Here is an 18430-nt window from a genome sequence, read left to right as displayed (position 1 = left end):
TTGCCTGTAAGGGGAGGAAGGAGGCATGAAAATTAGAGAAGGAGATATGGTAATGGAAGCAGAGATTAATGTAATACAGTCAGGAGCCATGGAAAGCAGTAGTCTCTAGAAGCCGGAAAAGGCAAGGGACAGACTCTCTCAAGGGTCTCCACAAGGAACACAGCTCTCCTGGCACCTCTGCAAAACCTATCTTGGACTTCTGACCTCCAGAACTTTAAGATAATAAATCTGTGTTGTTTTAAGCAACTAAACTTGTAATTTGTCACAGCAGCAGTAGGACACTAATGCACTTATGTATCCCTGGCATTTAGAATTTCTCTGATGTGTAGGTGCTAAATAAAATAATGCTGTTTGAATGAGTGTTATATCTTCATTATTTTAGATTGCATATAGAGATTATTGAAGTTTCACATTTGTATTCTAAATGTTATTGAAAGTAAATAATCCATTCTCTATTTGAAAAATAATAGTTACCTTTATTTTTGTCCAGCAAAAGATTTTTTTGTTATCATAGTCTGTTTCAGGCAGGCATTTTATAACTGTGTGTGTGTATGTGTGTGTGTGTGTGAGTGTGCAGTGATTTAAAAATTTCAGAATATCCTTCGGCTCAGGTCATGATCTCGCGGTTTGTGAGCTTGAGCCCTGCGTCAGACTCTGTGCTGACAGCTCGGAGCCTGGAGCCTGCTTCGGATTCTGTGTCTCCCTCTCTCTCTGCCCCTCCCCTGCTCGTGCTCTGTCTCTAAATAAATAAATAAATAAATATTAAAAATTTCAGAATATCCAGAATGGAAGGGACTTTGAAGGGCATTCAGTAGAATTTCCTGACCTGATGCTTGTATATTTTTCATAATATCCCTAACAAATGACCATCGCAAGTCTATTTTAGGATTTTCAATGATGGGAAACTCACATTAGCTCACATCAAGACCACTTTGGATAGACCTTTCTGACTTTGGTCTGTTTTATTCTGTAGTTACAGAATTAAACCAAGACTAAAATCACTAGTTATAAGCCAACACTGACTTATTTTAACCCATTTATTATATATCTGAAGGCCACGTCATTGGTTATCTTTACATGTGACATGCCTACTTTTGCATTCCTATTTGTCAGAAAGTCTTTATGCTAGGCCATTAGAAACCATCAAGTATGCTGGAGGGGGGTGGTGGGTAAAAATCAAGAAGTGATTTGCAGATTTGTAGTTAAGTGATAATTGCTTCCATTGCTCCCTTATTGTGCCTCTGAAGAGGCATTTCAGACTAATTTTTAGTAGAGAATGGCATTAGCTTAACTTTGGGTTTTTGCTTCTCTCCAAATACTGTCAAATTATCAATATTTATATTTTGTTCATGGTTCAACCGATATAGGACAGTGAATTCAGTGAATCGCAATCAAAGTTCCACAACAGCTGAGCCCTATCAGTGTCTCATGCACTGTACTAGACACCTGAGAAAAAAAGATAAAGTTATGGCCACTGAATTCAAGAGACTACCTCTCATAAACTAACTAGTTGGGAACATAGACATATGAACACAAATATAACAAGAAATGACAGTGCTCTACTGATGGCAGGAATGATGACTTATGAGAGTGAAGTTACACCCGTGATTAGTTCTGACTTGCTCACCCAGACGGAGTGAGTGAGAAGAGGAGGAGGGGGAGGAGGAGGAGGAGGAGGAGGGAGGGGAGGGGAGGGGAGGGGAGGAGAGGAGAGGAGAGGAAGGGAATGAATATAATACATGATCTCCCAGGTGTAATGGAGCACCACAGTATCTTGAATGTTCCATTGTTCATTATATAAATAGTAATAGTTTAATGTGGGGCCCTTGATTACATTGTTGCATGGTTAATTTCCTGATAAAAATTTGCTTACAAATGCCACAATTTTCAATTTCTATTAATGTATTAAAAATTCATTCTCTAAGTGACGAGTGAAAAATTGTGCATTAATTTTTCCATGACATCTACACAACCTGCTAAGAGCCCTTTGACCCCAGAGTATCAGAGCTTTTGTATATAGCTCTCCAGCCCATCAAAGCTGTTTGCATTAGTCAACTCTGTACCTCTTGTTTTATTTTGTATGTTCCGATGGGGAGTCACCTTTTAACGTGTAGAAATAAGGGTTTCTCAGCCACTCAGATTTATTCATGCAGTTGGTGAGGCTGCATTTTCCATCTTTGAGATGGCAACCATGGGCCTATCCAAGGATAGGGGTGGTGATTGTCCTGCCATCCTTTTGGAGGAAGCGGTTCCTTGGAGAACTGTAAGCTCCATGAAGGAAGGTGCCACATCTCCCTTGCTCTTTGCTGTGGCTTTAATGCCTACCATTGGAGGCCTTCGTTTGCTGACTCAGCCAGCGAAAGAGCTCTTCTTACCTCCCTGTACTTCACGTGTCAGCAATAAAAGAGATAAGATAACATAGTGTGATTTCTTCCTTTTATGAAGTACCAAAGCATTTGCTCTTTTCTGCAGTCTTCTAGTCATTTGTCTGCCCGTGTTTCTTGTTCATTCTGCAGTGCAAGTGATGTGCCAGGCACTGCAAGGGTTCTGGGCCTTGCTCTGTCTTCATTCTCTCACCACAACAGAGAATTCTCGAGAGCAGAATTCTTACACACTTCTCTTGCACCATGCTTACATTTATTTTTTTTTTCAATTTAAAAAAAAATGTAGGTCCACATTAGTTAACATATAGTGTAATATTGTTTTCAGGAACAGAACTTAGTGATTCATCACTTAGTTACAACACCCAGTGCTCATCCCAACAAGTGCCGTCCTTCATGCCCATCACCCATTTAGCCCATCCCCCACCCAACACCCCTCCAGAAACCCTCAGTTTGTGGATATTTAAGAGTTTCTTATGGTTTGTCTCCCTCTCTCTTTTTATCTTATTTTTCCTTCCTTTACCCTATGTTCATCTGTTTTGTGTCTTAAATTCCACATATGGGTGAAATCATATGCTACTTATCTTTCTCTGACTTACTTTGCTTAGCATGATATATTCTGACTCCATCCGTGTTGTTGCAAATGGCAAGATTTCATTCATTTTGGTCGGCGACATAAAATTTAACGTTGGTAAATGCTTAGTATGATGTTGGTGCTTGGGAAGCATTTACCCAGGAAATGAATGCTTGCAGCTTTGAGGTAGGGGAGGGCCTGATGCACTGAGAGCAGTAGGGACCAAAGCCTCACTTGCTGGACTTTGGGTGGCCCAGAATCTTAAACATATTTTTGCCTTTCTCATTTTTTTAATTTTTTTATTTTATGAATGAGTGTGTTAAAACTTCCCCAAGCTGTGCATCTCTCTCTCCCTGTACAAATAAGATGCAAAGTTGGGGTTGGTTCATGAGAAAGAATCTGCTAATTTCTAGGCTCCAGTACCTCTGAGAGACAGCTACGTCAGGTGGCTAATGTAGAATGAAGATCAAGTTCTTCCCCTCTCTCTGCCCATACCCTTTTCTGTGTTTTATTCATCTCCACATGTCATATCATAGTAATCTATTTGATGCTGGTCCCAATAAGAAAAGCATTGTTAAGACTGCATTGAGATCTTTTACTCCCTAGACGGTCTAGGGTCTTAAAATCTTTCCTTTGTCCACTTCCTGTTACCCGTTCTTCACTAACCACTCTGACTGCAAAGCCCCAGAATTCAATGACTGGTTTCTTAATTAGGTTGAGGCCTTTCCCCATGAATGGCTGGAACTGTTGCCATAGCATCACTAGTGATATTTGCATGTACTTATGTAGGTGTGATGTGACCCATGTGAAAAAGACTGCCTTGGTCATATGGAGTGTTTGGTTTCCATCTTTGAGAACAGTAATAAAATCTGCATACAAACGCGTAACATATTCAAAAGGATTCAAGTTCCTGCCCAGTTGAGGGGATGCAGTGGTAAAGGAGTGGGCATAGCACAGTCTAGTGAGGGAGACAGACAGTAAACTGGGAACAAATATGTAGACACCAACTCTGATCAGTTATGGAGGAAAACATCAGGATGCCATGTTGGAGAATGGAAGGTCCAGTTTCAGGAAGGTGGTCAGGGAAGACCTTCTGAAGTGACAATTAAGCCGACATTTAGAGATCAAAAAGAATTCAGTTCTGCTGGAAGGGCAGAGAAGGCATTGCAGGCAGAGCAGAAGCAATGTTAAAAAAAAAAAAAAAGTCTGTTCTTTGAGGAGGAATTATTTTGGGATGAGGATCATTGCGTTGTACATGGCCATCCACACATTGTTCCCGATCGGTGAGATGACTGCCCAGGATCTGGAATGCAGGCCGTGATTGTGAGGCAGGGCTTCTCAGCAAATCCTTTTTATATTTCATACTCATCTTTACGGGGCTTTCATTTCCATCATTGCCACCAGCCACTAGCTGGGGACCCAGGTAAAGAAATTCTGTATGTTTCTTTCCCACTTCCCTTAGCTCAGAGCATGAATGAGTGGGTCATAGTTGCTTCTGGCTAATCAGTAACATTAAAAATCCTTTGTGTTAACTTGTTCTTCCATGGTCTGTGATTGCTAGGAATTTTGCTTCTGGACATTTTAATGACAATTTTAGCTTTACTTCCCCACGTGGAATGAATAATTCAAAGGGTTAGTAATGGGATTGTTTTGGGGTGTGGATTTTAATGAGTGCTTCATATCCTAAAATAATACCACTCAGGTATTTTAGGTTCACACTTTAACATTGTCAGGCACATCACAAAGGGGGAAAATAGGGGTACAGAGCAAAACTGCTCAGCGACCAGGATGGTTTTTGAAGATAAATATAACCTGCTAGACAATAAAACAAAAATATAAGTTTATAAATTTCAGAGGGTGAAAAGTAGAAAAGATGTATTACCAAATGACTGAAGGGCTCAAGCTTCAGGAGAGCCAAGTCTTGGGTCATGCTACCCACTGCTAGGTTCTCACTGCCTAGAATGGTGCCTAGCACAGAGCAGGGCCCCGGGACTATTCGTTGAGTGAACAAACAGAGAGACCCTGAGCCAGATACACTTAGCTAGGTAGGAGTACAAAGATGCATTTTATACATACTTTTAAAATACACTTGAATTGTGAATGGTGGATTCTGAGTTTTTTATTATTTTCAACAAATGGTGAATTTGTAAGATTGTGACAGAGGAAACTTGAAAGTTTTCATATTCCTAAAAAAATGGTTGGAAGGATCATGGAGATTTATGACTGGTTACGTCTCATACATCTTTCCTACGTGTATGTATGGCCTCGGGCAAGTTACTCAATCTCTCTGTATCTCTGTTTCCTCATTTGTAAAATGGGAATATTAGTAGAACCTACTTGATGGGATTATTGTGAGAATTAAATCAGTTCATGTGTGTAAAGTACTTGAAACAGTACCAAGTATAAAACAAGCCCTGTTGTCACCATCATCATCATCATCATCATTAAGGTAACATGTTTGAGGTGACCTCTCTCAGGAACTCTCATGTGATAACCAGAAATGTAAAATTGATTAAAAACTTTAAAATTTTTTCTGTGATATGTATTTGGATTTTTGTTTGTTTTTCACAATAGCTTTAACAAGATATATTTCACATACTATAAAATTCACCCTATTAAAGTGTATGATTCAATGGTTTTTAGTATATTCACAAAGTTGTGTAACCATCACCAGTATCTAATTTTAGAACTATTTTATCACTCCAGAAATAATCTTAGAACATTTTATTTCCTTCCTTCCTTCCTTCCTTCCTTCCTTCCTTCCTTCCTTCCTCCCTTCCTCCCTCCCTCCCTCCCTTTCTCTCTCTCTCTCTCTCTCTTTGGCTCCATACCCAACATAGGGCTTAAACCTTGAGATCAAGAGTCCCATGCTTTACAGACCGAGCCAGCCAGGTGACTGAGAATTTTAGATCATTTTCATCACCCTCATACCCACTACCAGTATCTCCCCCTTCTTCTCTTCTTCTAGCTCCTGGCAACCACTAATCTCAGTCTGTCTTCATACATTTATCTATTCTGACCATTTCACGTACATGAAATCATACAATGCATGGCCCTTGTATATCTTCTTTAACTTAGCTTAATGTTTTCAAGGCTCATTCACATTGTAGCATATATTAGTACTCCTTTCCTTTTTGGGTAAATAACATTCATTGTATGGTTATACCACATTTTGTTTATCCATTCATTATCACAGCATTTGGATGCATATGAATTGTTTCCATTTTCTGGGCTATTATGAATAATGCCTCCATGACATTCATGAGCAAGTTTCGTTTATCTTCGGTATATACCAAGGAATGGAATTGCTAGGTCTTTTGGTAATTCTTTAACATTTCAAGGAGCTACCCAAACTATTTTCCAAAGTGGTTGTAACTTTATACAGTTGCACTAGTGAATATATTGAGGGTTCCAATTTCTCTACATCTTCACCAACATTTCATAGATTCTGTCTTTTTTGTTTTAGTCATCCTAGTGGGTGTGAAGTGGTATCTCATTGTGGCTTTGATTTGCATTTATTTCCCTGATGGCTAATGATGTTGAGCATCTTTTTATGAACTTGCCATTTGTGTATCTTTGGAGAAACATCTATTCAGATACTTTGACCATATTTTGAGGTATTTTTCTTTTTATATGTGATTTGTAAGAGTTCATATGTTCTTTATATGTTCATCAACAAGTCTCTTATCAAATATATGATTTGCAAATATTTTCTTCCATTCTGTGGAGTTTTTTTTTCAGTTTCTTGATCATATCTTTTGAAGTACAAAAGTGTTTCATTTTGACAAAGTCCAATTTATTTAGTCAGTTATTTGTACTTTTGGTGTTGTGTCTAAATAGCCTCTGTCTATCCAAGGTCAGGAAAATGTATTTGTATGTTTTCTTCTCAGAGTTTTATAGTTTTAGTTCTTATATTTAAGTCTATGATCCATATTGAGGTAATTTTGTATATGGTGTGAGGTAAGGGTCCAAATCCATTCTTTTGAACTTAGACATCTACTTTTTCCAGCATCATTTGTGAAAAACACTATTCTTTCACCATTAAATTGTCTTGGCAACCTTGTTAAAAAAAAAAACAATTGACCATAGGTGGAAGGACTATTTCTGGACTCTCAGTTCTATTCCGTTGATCTATATGTTTGTCTTTATGCCCACTGCCATATAGATCTATTCCGTTGATCTATATGTTTGTCTTTATGACTACTGTAGTTTTGTAGTAAATTTTTAAATTGGGAAGTGTGAGTCCTCTAACTTTATTCTTCAATATTATTTTGGCTATTCTGGCTTCCTTGCATTCCTTATGAATTTTATTTTATTTTTTTTTCAACATTTATTTATTTTTGGGACAGAGAGAGACAGAGCATGAATGGGGGAGGGGCAGAGAGAGAGGGAGACACAGAATCGGAAACAGGCTCCAGGCTCTGAGCCATCAGCCCAGAGCCTGACGCGGGGCTCGAACTCACGGACCGCGAGATCGTGACCTGGCTGAAGTCGGACGCTTAACCGACTGCGCCACCCAGGCGCCCCCCTTATGAATTTTAGATCAGCTTGTCAATTTCTGCAAACCAGGCAGCTAAGATTTTGATAAGAATTCTATTGAATCTGTACATATCAATTTGGGGAGTATTGCCATCTGAACAGTATTAAGTGTTCTGGTTGGTCTATGAACGTGTCACAGGTGTGGATGCCTTTCCATTTATTTATATCCTTAATTTCTTTCAGTGATGTTTGCAGTTTTCAATGTATCAGTCTTACACTTCTTTTATTAAATTTATCCTAAGTATTTTATTCTTTTTGGTGCTATTGTAAATGGAGCTTTTTTTTTTTTTAATTTTATTTTCAGGTTGTTCATCACCAATTGTTTGGAGGGTTTTTATGTTTTTTGTTTTGCTGTGGTAAAATATACACAACATAAAATTTACCCTTTTAACCATTTTTTAAGTGCACAGTTTACTGGCAATAAGTATTCACAGTGTTGTGTAATCATCACCACTATCTATTTTGAGAACTTTTTCACCATTCCAAATAGAAACTCTGGACCCATCAAACAATAACTCCACCCTCCCCGTCCCTCCTGCCCATAGTAACCTTTACTATTTCTCTATGAATTTGCCTATTTTACATACCTCGTATTAGTAGACTCATACACTATTTTCCTTTGTGTTTGGCTTATTTCACTTAGCATAGTATTTTCAGGGTTCATCCTGTTGTAGCATGTATCAGAATTCCAGTCATTTTTGTGGCTAAATAATGTTCTATTGTATGTGTATACCACATTTTGTTTATATGTTTACCTGCTAATGGATACTCCTGTTGTTTCCACCTTTCGGCTATTGTGAATAAAGCTGCTATGAACAATGGTGTAAAAGTATCTAAGTCTCTGCTCTCAGTTCTTTTGGATTTATCCTTAGGAGTGGAATTGTTAGATCATATGGTAATTCTATGTTTAACTTTTTGTGGAACAGCCAAACTGTTTCCTACGGCAGCTGCACCATTTTATATTCCCACCAGCAATTGCATGAGCGTTCTGATTTCTCCACATCCTCACCAATACTTGTTATTTTCGAATTTTGTAAAAATAATAGTCATCTTGATATGGTATTTGTTTTTGATTAAGAATTGGACTGCATCTAACAGTCTTTTTAGTGGTAGAATGCCTCATCTTTCAGACAGATACATACAAAGTGTATTTCATTAAAATACCAAGGGAAATAGTAGATTTTCTCTATTCATTGTTAGCTTTATTTTCTCCCTGCAATAGTAATTTCTATAATACTGTAATTGAGGGTAAATAATTAAATGAAAGCTGGGTATTTAGAAGAGGAATATTGAAAACTCCTTTTAAGGCTTGGAAAATACAACTCTTCCTATCTTTTCTATGATGTTAAAGACAACAGATACCACTGTTAGAACCTTAGCAGACAAAGGTGAAGAGATCAACAGTTATTTCTTGAACCCTTCTTTATTGTCATCGGAATGTTCACCAACAACCTCAAAAAAGAAAACAGAAGACACGAGTGACTTCCCTTCTGAGAGCCAGAGAAGCATACCACTCGCCGTGACTGATGCTTTAGAGCACATCATGGAACAACTCAGTGTTTTGACACAGGTGGGTTAGCGTGCTTTACGTGTACTTCAGGGTGAGTTAAAATAATCCTGGTTGCGGTAGTTTGCAGAACTTTCAGAGCAGGGGGAAGTTCTTTTTTCTCAGAAAGGCAAGCTCAGGGTGGCCATTGATATAGCAAGGCATGCTCTGCTGGGCTGCTCTAGTAAGATCTTACAGAAGGCACGCGTGTGTGTGCCCGTGCATGTGCGCGCGCGCATACACACACATGCTCTCGTGCGCGCACACACACACACCTGCCATGGCACTTTATCTGGCTTCTGGGGGCCAGAGGGCACGGTGGAGACTATAAAGAATGGCACTTGTACTCCATGCAGTAAATGTATTTGATTCTGCTCAGTAACATTTTACTCTAAGATTTTTGATGTAGTATGTTCAGATTAGGACATTATCAAAGAAATATTTAGGGCTATTGAAAAAATGGTGAAGAGTTTTTGGTTAGAATGAAATTTTGACAGTTTATAGTTCTTCCCTTAGAGTTCTTCCCCCTTAGAGGCAAGGAGCAGATATTCTCACTGTCCAAGATGTAACTTTCCTCATTTCAAAGCTTTTTACATTGATGTTGTGTTCTTCTGGAGGTGATAGTTTTTATAGTTTTTGCATTCTTGTTTTAGAATTTTAACTTGTCTGTTGATGCCATTTTACATTTACAAAGAAGGTATACTATGGATCTTTATGTACCAAAGGTCTTCCAACTCTCAGTCAGGAGATAATAGATGTCATTTAAGAGAAGTTGTGTGTTGAAATGGATACATCAAAGGTTTCTCCTCCAGCTCTGCTGATTGTTTCCTTTGAAGAAGTCTTATTGTTCCTGCAATACATAGAATGAGCAGACCTTGTTATAAGTTATACAGAAAGAGAGGCTATAATGTGAACTGGAGAGATGTCGATTACTTTTCCATAATACATATTTCATGTTGGAATAGCTCTTGCATAGAAATCATCTCATTCTGTTCTCATCAATGCTGTACGTTATAATCACCTGGACAGTTCTAAAGCATACAGATGGCCAATTCTCATCTCCACAGAATCCATTGCCATTGGTCTGGGGTAAGGCCCTGACATTTGTCTCGTTGCCCAATATGATTATGTTTTACGGCCAGGGTTTAGAACCACTAATTAAATGAATACTAAAAACCAGGGATAACATCTCAGGGCCTTTAGAGGCAAGGGGCGTATATGTGGATTTGGGGCCCTGTCAGAATGTGGGAAAGAGCCAGGTGAGAACTTGGAGTCATCATATGATTTGTTCAATGAAACTCATATTAAAATCACCAATTTTCATTTTGCAATATTGTGCTGGAGGTGACTTTCTCTGCGTTTATCAGACATTTCTTTCCTTTAAAGGCAGTTTCCCTTTCAGATTTAGTTTGGGTTGGCTTATTTCCCATATTGCCCCAACTTCTTCACCTATACTGTTGCATTCGATGTTAGAGACTCTTCCAAATGAGTCTGTCCACTCTCTATTCTTTTAGCGTCATGATCCATCTCTCCCAATTCAAGGCTAAATGAATCACTTTAAGCTTTATTGACTGTTCCTTTTAATTTTGAAAGGCTGGCTTTCTTTTTACAATTAAAGAGGTTAAAAGCAAGCCCAGCACACTTGCAAAATAGAAACACTGAATCTGTGGGCACGTAGCAAGTAAAATAAACATGTTCTGATGCACTTTAATTACAGATGACTGAACACCTAACTCAGTGTTTATGACCTATCTGTACTGAACTGTAATTAGAAATAAATTAAAATAAAATTACATTTTATATGGTAGATGAATGGAGTTAACCGGTGTTCAGGGTATTGATAATATACATATAAATCCCTTCAGTGGGATTGGAATAATGTGTATAAAATATATGGCAAAATGCTTGGTCCATATACGTACTCAAGAAATGGTAAAAAATATTATCAGCATCATTTTTTAATTAGTCATAATATATAGTATGAAATATAAAAGTAAAAGCTGGTAAATAATGGTATTTTAAAAATTGTTTACCTTCAGAGGGTGATAGGGAATCAATTCATTATCTTGAAACTTACTAAAATAACCAAGCATTTATTTTGCCTTTTTTTTTTATTTAAAAAAAATTTTTTTTTAACGTTTATTTATTTTTGAGGCAGGGAGAGACAGAGCATGAACGGGGGAGGGTCAGAGAGAGAGGGAGACACAGAATCTGAAACAGGCTCCAGCCTCTAAGCTGTCAGCACAAAGACTGATGCGGGGCTCGAACTCACAGACCGCGAGATCATGACCTGAGCCGAAGTTGGATGCTTAACCGACTGAGCCACCCAGTCGCCCCTATTTTGCCTTTCTTATATGAACTCTAGTACTGGATAGCCACGTAGTAGATGAGGAAAGTGTCTCTTATTAATGAATTATCCCAATTAATACTTTTTTAAAGGATGAGATTAGAATATCATCATTTACCATCCTCAAGAATGAATAGATTTATGCATTGAGCAGTTCCCAACATCACGAGAAAAGAAATGATCAAACCTTATTAACATGGCTTCTAACAAAATAGACCACTACCTGTAGTCTTATCTATAGATCTCAGTAGATCTGTAGTCTTACAGACCTAATATGGGTCTCCTCAAGCCTTTGAATCCAGCTGCCAATTTGTAGAGCATACAGAGAACCAAACGGACCAGACTGTACCCTCAGCGTGCTCTTTTTCACCTTCAGACTGGTGGCAGTACTACAGGCAAACTCTACTTGAAATGGCCTGAGTCTGTCAACAAACAAATTATAAAGAAAAAAAAAGGAGAGGGGATGAGAAGCTGTAGATTAAAAGGAACTTTAAATGACATGTCAAACTTTGCAAATGGGTGAGACAAAATTATAGTGTCTAGGGATGTACACCTGAAAGATAAAACCATAAAGAGACACAAGAAAGTAATTTGGTCAGGAAAGTGGCTACTATTGGGGGAGGACAGAAGTGGGGACTTTGCGAGGCACCTGGGAGTAACTCTGGGGCGGCTGGCAGCGTTCCAGTTCTTGACCTGGGTGCTGGTCATGAGGGTACTTTTCTCATGAGAATTCACTAAGGGACACGTGTTTTGTGCAACTTCCTGAATCCATTTTATTTTAGAATACAAAGTTTAAAAGAAATAGAAAAGATTAAAGATGAAGTAGTCAATATCACAAAAAATTGGATTTGCCACATTTAAAAGTAGCCGTGTGTGTGTGTGTGTGTGTGTGTGTGTGTGTGTGTGTGTGTGTTTAGTCAGAAGCTCATTTATTAGCCAAAGGAGTTAGAATAGCTAAGATTCACCAAGTCCTGGGTGCCAGGCACCAGCATAAGCATTTTACATGCATTATTTCATCCAGTCTTCCTAACAACCCTGTGAGGTGCTGTTACCATTTTCAGGCTGTGAGAACTGATGCCAGTCATTACAATATTTTCAAAGTAAACTAGGTTTCCAGCTCCCTGGGGTGGTATAGCTATGGTCCATCATGGATTGATCGTGCCAGAATGGCAGTGATGACATTTAAGGAGCCCGTGGGCTGGGCGGGTGGCGTTCCGCCCCCACTCCCCACACTGCCGTGTAGCATGAAAGCCCACTTAGAACAGTTCGTGTGGCCTCTTCCCTGGCATCCGTGCCTTAGGAGGCCAGACAAGAATGGTCTACAGAGTCCTCATCTTTTTTCTCACCAAAGGCGTCAGATTTTATCTTTTCCTCAAATTGCTTGCTAGTGCTTTTTGCCCCATGGTAGAGCCCAGAAGCTGAACAAGCCCTGGGGCTAATTTTGAGCCCCTTCCTGGCAAAAGGGTGGACATTCCAGTTCCTAAAAGGATCCCCTATGCAGAGATTACCATCACCGTCCTCACCATCAGGTCACCAGGCATTGATTATTTTGTCCTCCTTTTACAGACTGTTTCAATCTTGGAGCAGCGACTGACTTTGACAGAGGATAAGCTGAAAGACTGCCTTGAAAATCAGCACAGGCTTTTCAATGCTATCCAGCAGAAAAGTTAAATAGAAAAGTATGAGCAGAGGCATGATAAACGAACACATGTACATAGGCTCGGGAAGGTAGTACGAGACGCTCCCTTCATGCAACACAACCATGTGCTGATTATAATGATCATGGCATCTCTTAAAAGGGTGAGCAACAGAACCAAAGGCAGAAAAGGCACAATTAACGACCAATTTAAACACACAAATCAATGTCAAGGACTAATTCAAATCATTACTGATTATAATTGCAGTAATAAAGTGGTAAGTATTCAAGTGGCTCTATATTTTCCCCCATATTATTTTAAATGCCAGTTTTCATTTATAGTCCAAATCCTGCCAGGAAAGTAATCAAATCTTTGAGTTTCATTGTTAAATCATTGCAGTTAATCACGTTCAGGCAATTCCTTAAAGCAATGGATGTGTTTCTTTAGTGAACAACACCGTTGGGGTGAAGTAATACAGTTACCTCTAAAACAGCATCCTGTATGCAGAGAATGAGTTAGTGCTCTGACTCATATTTCTTTTAGCTCAAAAACATTTATTCTTTCTTAACAATGCCCTGAAATGCTGATCTTACAAAATTCCCAAAGTGTAGAATTTCCACAGCAAGAACACGCTTATTTTAATTAGCAACAGCACATACGTGGCACAGGGCGGTGGGTTGTTACTTAACTTATGTTGTACATGGCTTATCCTTTGCTCAACCTGAAAGAAAATGAAGAGCTAAAAATGCGAGAAGCTCACGCGTCTTTCCTCTCGTAGATGAGTGCACTGAATGATTTGGGTTGTGTCCAGACCTAAGCCCTGGTTTACAAAGCCGGCATTAAGAGTGGTTTCAGTAAGCTCTGGAGCTTGAAAGATGCAACGGTGATATTTACAAATACACACACATGTACATTCACGTGCTTCAGAAATGTTGCTGAGGGTGATTTTGGCAGCTGAGTAATAAGTCCGTATAATAGTCACATCATTGTCTTCCTATTTTTTTTTAAATGAATGTGATTTAAAACAAAATGAAATTGAGCCTGGCCTTCTAAAAAATGCTTAGGGTGATTTGGTTACAAATTAAGAATTTTGTTTTATCTAAAACAAGGGATTAAATTGAAGAAAAACAGATTAATATTAGCTTGTTTTTCTGTTAACCTAAATCAAGAACAAAGAAGGTGGGAGAGGGCAGTCACATTTATGCTGTCTGTAGGTAACATGGGGAAAATGTTTTGAAAAAGAAGCAAAAGTCAAATCCTATTTATGTACGAGTCTGTATTTATAAATTTTTCCCAAATAATTTCAATCATATCTATAAGGTGGTTTTTAAAAAAATCATCTCATTCTGTGTTTTAAGTGCCTTTTTGTATTGTACTAAGTGTGAACTTGTAGACATTTTCAAGAGTTTATAAAGACTAAGTGGTATTGTATTTTTATAACCTTGTACAAAAGACCAAGAAATGAAATGTCATAATGTTTTTTGTTTACAATTTCTTAAGCCTCAAACAATAAAGACACTTTACCTTAAAAAAAAAAAAAGTTGTTCCTTTCTTTCTAAATGATTAAACCTTGAAATACTAAACTTCTTATCCAGCTCAGGCACCTTTAACCGTGTATAACAATCTCCTGGAGCATCTGTCCAAGTGTCCTGGGCCCTGTCCCCTGAGTGTACGCCTCACCAGGTTGGTTGGGACCCAACCGTCTGCATCTTGAAGAAGCTCACAGGTGGTGTAGATGCTGGCTGGCCTAAGGCCCACGCTGTAGAAACCGGTGGTGAAGCTATAGCCACTTCTTACAACACCCACGTATTTTTACAGCCATCACAGACCTTTGTAAGGGATCTAAAAACAGTGATGATATAAATTAACATGCCTCGAAACTGGGGCATCTGGGTGGCTCAGTCGGTTGGGTGTCTGACTTCAGCTTGGGTCATGATCTCACAGTTTGTGAGTTCGAGCCCCGTGTCGGGCTCGGTGCTGACAGCTCAGAGCCTGGAGCCCGCTTTAGATTCTGTGTCTCCTTCTCTTTCTGCCTCTCCCTGACTTGTCCTCTGTCTCTGTCTCTTAAAAATAAAAAAATGTTTAAAAAAACATTTTTAGTGCCTTGGAACTTGTTCAAGAGAGTCACTTATGATCTCTTCCCTCTTTTTCCAGCTTCTAATTGGTCTTCATCCGATTTCCAGCCTCTCATCTGTCCTAACCTGTGTATTCAACTGCCTCATCAACACCTCCACTTGGAAGACTAGTAGGCCTTTCTGAATATGTCCGAAACCAAACTCTGCTCCCCCAGCCACCAGCCAGCTCCTCCCCTAGTCTACCCATCTCTCCTGGCAGGTGCTCAGCCCAAAGACCTTAGAGTTAGGCTTGCCTCCTTTCTCTCACACCTCACATTCCATTCCTTCAGCAGATTTCGTCTCCATCACCTGCCAGGGCCCAAGCCACCGTTGCCCCTTACCTGGACAACTACACGTGCCTCCTGGCCGGCCTGCCTGCTGCCCTCCTCGCATAGTAGGCCAGAGCGGTCACTGAAAAGCGAGTTTAAATGTGTGGCTCTTCTGCTCAAAACCTTTCAGGGCTTCCCATCCTACTTGGAGCCAAAGCTCAAGCCTTGACAGTAGTGATGTGACCCCTATCCCCTCTTCGTGGACCTGCTCTCCCTTCTGTCTTGGATCTCCCTTACTCACTGCCCTCTGGCCGTAGCGGCCTCTTTGCCTGCCTTTGAAGAAGTAAAACAGCTCCCACCTGAGCGCATTTGTACTTGACATTCTCTCTGCCTGGAACACTGTCCCCTCATAACATTCCAGCGCCGCTCACAGCCTGCCTTTTCAGAGGTGCCCTCCCTGAGCACCCAGTGTGAAATCATTCACTTCCACTCATTCCCTGCGTGTCTCCGGTCCAACGTAGACAGCAATACAGGTGCTATTCTGCCTCTTCCACGGTGGCTCTACGTTCTCAAAAATCAAGCGCTATCTTCAGATGCCCCACCGAGCACATCGCCTCATGCACAGGAACTCGGCAGATACTTGTTGAGTAAATGAGAACTTTCATTGATTCGAGTGGTTTTAAAATGTTTGTTGTTCAATCCACTTCCAGCCAAAAGCAGTAAAAACTAGATCGAGGGGATTGGAGGAAATAGCATAGGTAGCAATTTAGATGCTTGATGTTTGGGGCAGAGGGGGCATTGCTCTGACTTGCTCTTTGTTGCATAGCTTAACAGTGACATGCTAGGTCCTAGCTGTGTGACCTTTAGGAAAGGTACTCACAAAGCTGCGTTTCCTTACCTATAAAAGGTGACAATAACAACTGAATTATGTTTGTGAGATGATTAGCACAGTAGCTATCACAGAGTGAAGTGCTCAATACACGGTGGGTATTATTGCTATTTATTAATCATTTTGTTTCCCTGGACTGCATTTTCAAATACTATTTCAGCTGTAACTGTGGGAAGGATACAGGTATGGCGTGGTAATGAATGGAAGTGTGATATTTAATCCAAAATTAATGTATTAAAAGTACAACAAAAAGAATAAATGCGTAAAAGAAATTAGCCTTCCGCACACAGAAAACCTCAAGGTTCAGGCCAAAAGCTAGCCTCTGAGCAACTTCAGAGGAATTCAGCCTGAGAATACAAATGCCATAATTACCCTCAATAAAGGCAGGGCAAAAATGGGAAGTGGGAGAAGGGCCTGGAATGTGAACCAGTAAGTGCCAGTAAGACCAAGACTTACCCGGAACTCATATTATCCTTGGCCTCTGACATTTGGAGAACAAGTATTATTTGCTTTCTGCCTTTTCTTGAAAGACAAAGCAGTCCAGATCGTCACTTAACATTTCATTCCCGTGAGGAGCAAACTTGGAGTCTGTTGTTCCCAAGATAAATCCTGTGCATCTAAGAGGATTGAAAGATGAACCCTCTATCCCTGGGTGGAAATATTTGGGTGCCGAAATGATTCCCCTACTTGGAGGTTGCTGGTGAATAATCATGTTCAACTCATGAGCAAACTTGATGGTAAGCATAGATGGGTCTCGAACAGATGTTTAAGTGGAATTGTGTCTTTAAGACGTTGTATGCTTCATATTCCACTATGTTTTTGCCATATGAAGTCACGAGGTTTTAGACTCCATGCACCAGGGGATTTATGAATGTACGCTGAATCTAGGAACACAGTGTAATTGCCAGTTTGCCCTGCATAAGCCTCAAATGTGACTCAGGTAACACAATGGCAGCTTGGGCTTACTAGGAAAATAGGGCGGTGGCTTGCCAAGAGGCGGAGGTTAATGGGGGTGGAGAGGGTGTGCACAAGTATTTTTCTTTGCAAAGTACAAAAGTTGCATTTCCTTCCCAGTCAACTTTCAAACATGTTCCTAGTAAAAATGAAGTCTCCGATTTGCGATTCTTCTCATAATAAAGTAGATTTCACAACAAAAGCAGTAAGGGAAATAGCCCAATCATGTAAAACTTCTAAATTCATAAAGCAAACAGTACATGGCGGGAAAAAATTGACAGAAATGCAACACAAATGAGAATATCAACTGTTCAGAAGTAGAATTTTATTTTTTTCCCCATTTTTTAATGTTTGTTTACTTTTGAGAGAAAGAGACAGAGGTGTGAGCAGGGGAGGGGCAGAGAGAGGGAGAGACAGAATCCGAAGCAGGCTCCAGGCTCTGAGCTATCAGCCCAGAGACTGACATGGGACTGGAACTCACAGACAGCAAGATCATGACCTGAGCTGAAGTCAGATACTTAACTGACTGAGCGACCCAGGCGCCCCATAGATGTAGAATTTTATTAGTGTTATCATAGTGTTACACAAAACTAATAAGGCAGCCTTAACATACACACAAAGAACTACATGGAAATGTAAGAAAATTTTCTTTTTTGTCTAAGTGTATTTTTAAACAAAATTTGACCATGTTCTGGGCTACGTGATATCAGATAAGTTACAACGCTATATTCCATATGTCCAGAGAGTAAATCATACAATTAGGAATAACAAAATAAAGTGTTCGATCACACAGAAAATATGAAAGAGAAAACTTAAACTCCACAAAATAATATTTGGGCCAGTGAAGAAGCCCCAACATGTAGAGGAGAGTATTTTTAAATGCAAATAGAAATGAATCTGTCAAATTAGGTGGGATGCCACCGAAATGATGAAGGTGTACCATGTATCTTCCTAAAAATGTAAGGAGTGATCATAATAAAGTGAAAGGAAAACAAAACAAAGTTCAAATAAAAAATGTGAAAAATAGTTGGCCCTTTGAAAATTTTAAAGTTAGTCATTAAAGGAAGAAGAAAACTTGTTTTACTTTAAAAGTAATCCAGTAAAAACATGGCTAGCTCAGAATTTGTTCATTCGGGTTATGATCGAACATTTAAAAAAAAATTAATGTTTATTTATTTTT

General features: G+C 39.4%; 1 protein-coding gene across 2 annotated transcripts in view; it reads left to right on the top strand.

Moving 5' to 3' along the window:
- POC1B (POC1 centriolar protein B) overlaps window positions 1-14554 on the top strand; it is a 97321-nt gene extending 82767 nt beyond the window's left edge. For both annotated transcript variants that reach the window (XM_047065222.1, XM_047065221.1), the window contains 2 exons: window positions 8846-9064; window positions 12954-14554. In XM_047065222.1, the coding sequence (XP_046921178.1) occupies window positions 8846-9064; window positions 12954-13058 (324 nt within the window). In that variant the 3' untranslated portion in view covers window positions 13059-14554. The remainder of the gene's footprint in view (window positions 1-8845; window positions 9065-12953) is intronic.
- Window positions 14555-18430: the final 3876 nt, after the last annotated feature.

This window comes from Lynx rufus, unplaced genomic scaffold (assembly GCF_022079265.1).
Source record: "Lynx rufus isolate CCGP_SWC_20201006 ecotype Redwood Valley unplaced genomic scaffold, mLynRuf1.p SCAF_7, whole genome shotgun sequence".
NCBI lineage: Eukaryota > Metazoa > Chordata > Mammalia > Carnivora > Felidae > Lynx > Lynx rufus.
The sequence above is the reverse complement of the archived record's forward strand: the minus strand, read 5'-3'. Positions and strand labels throughout refer to the sequence as shown.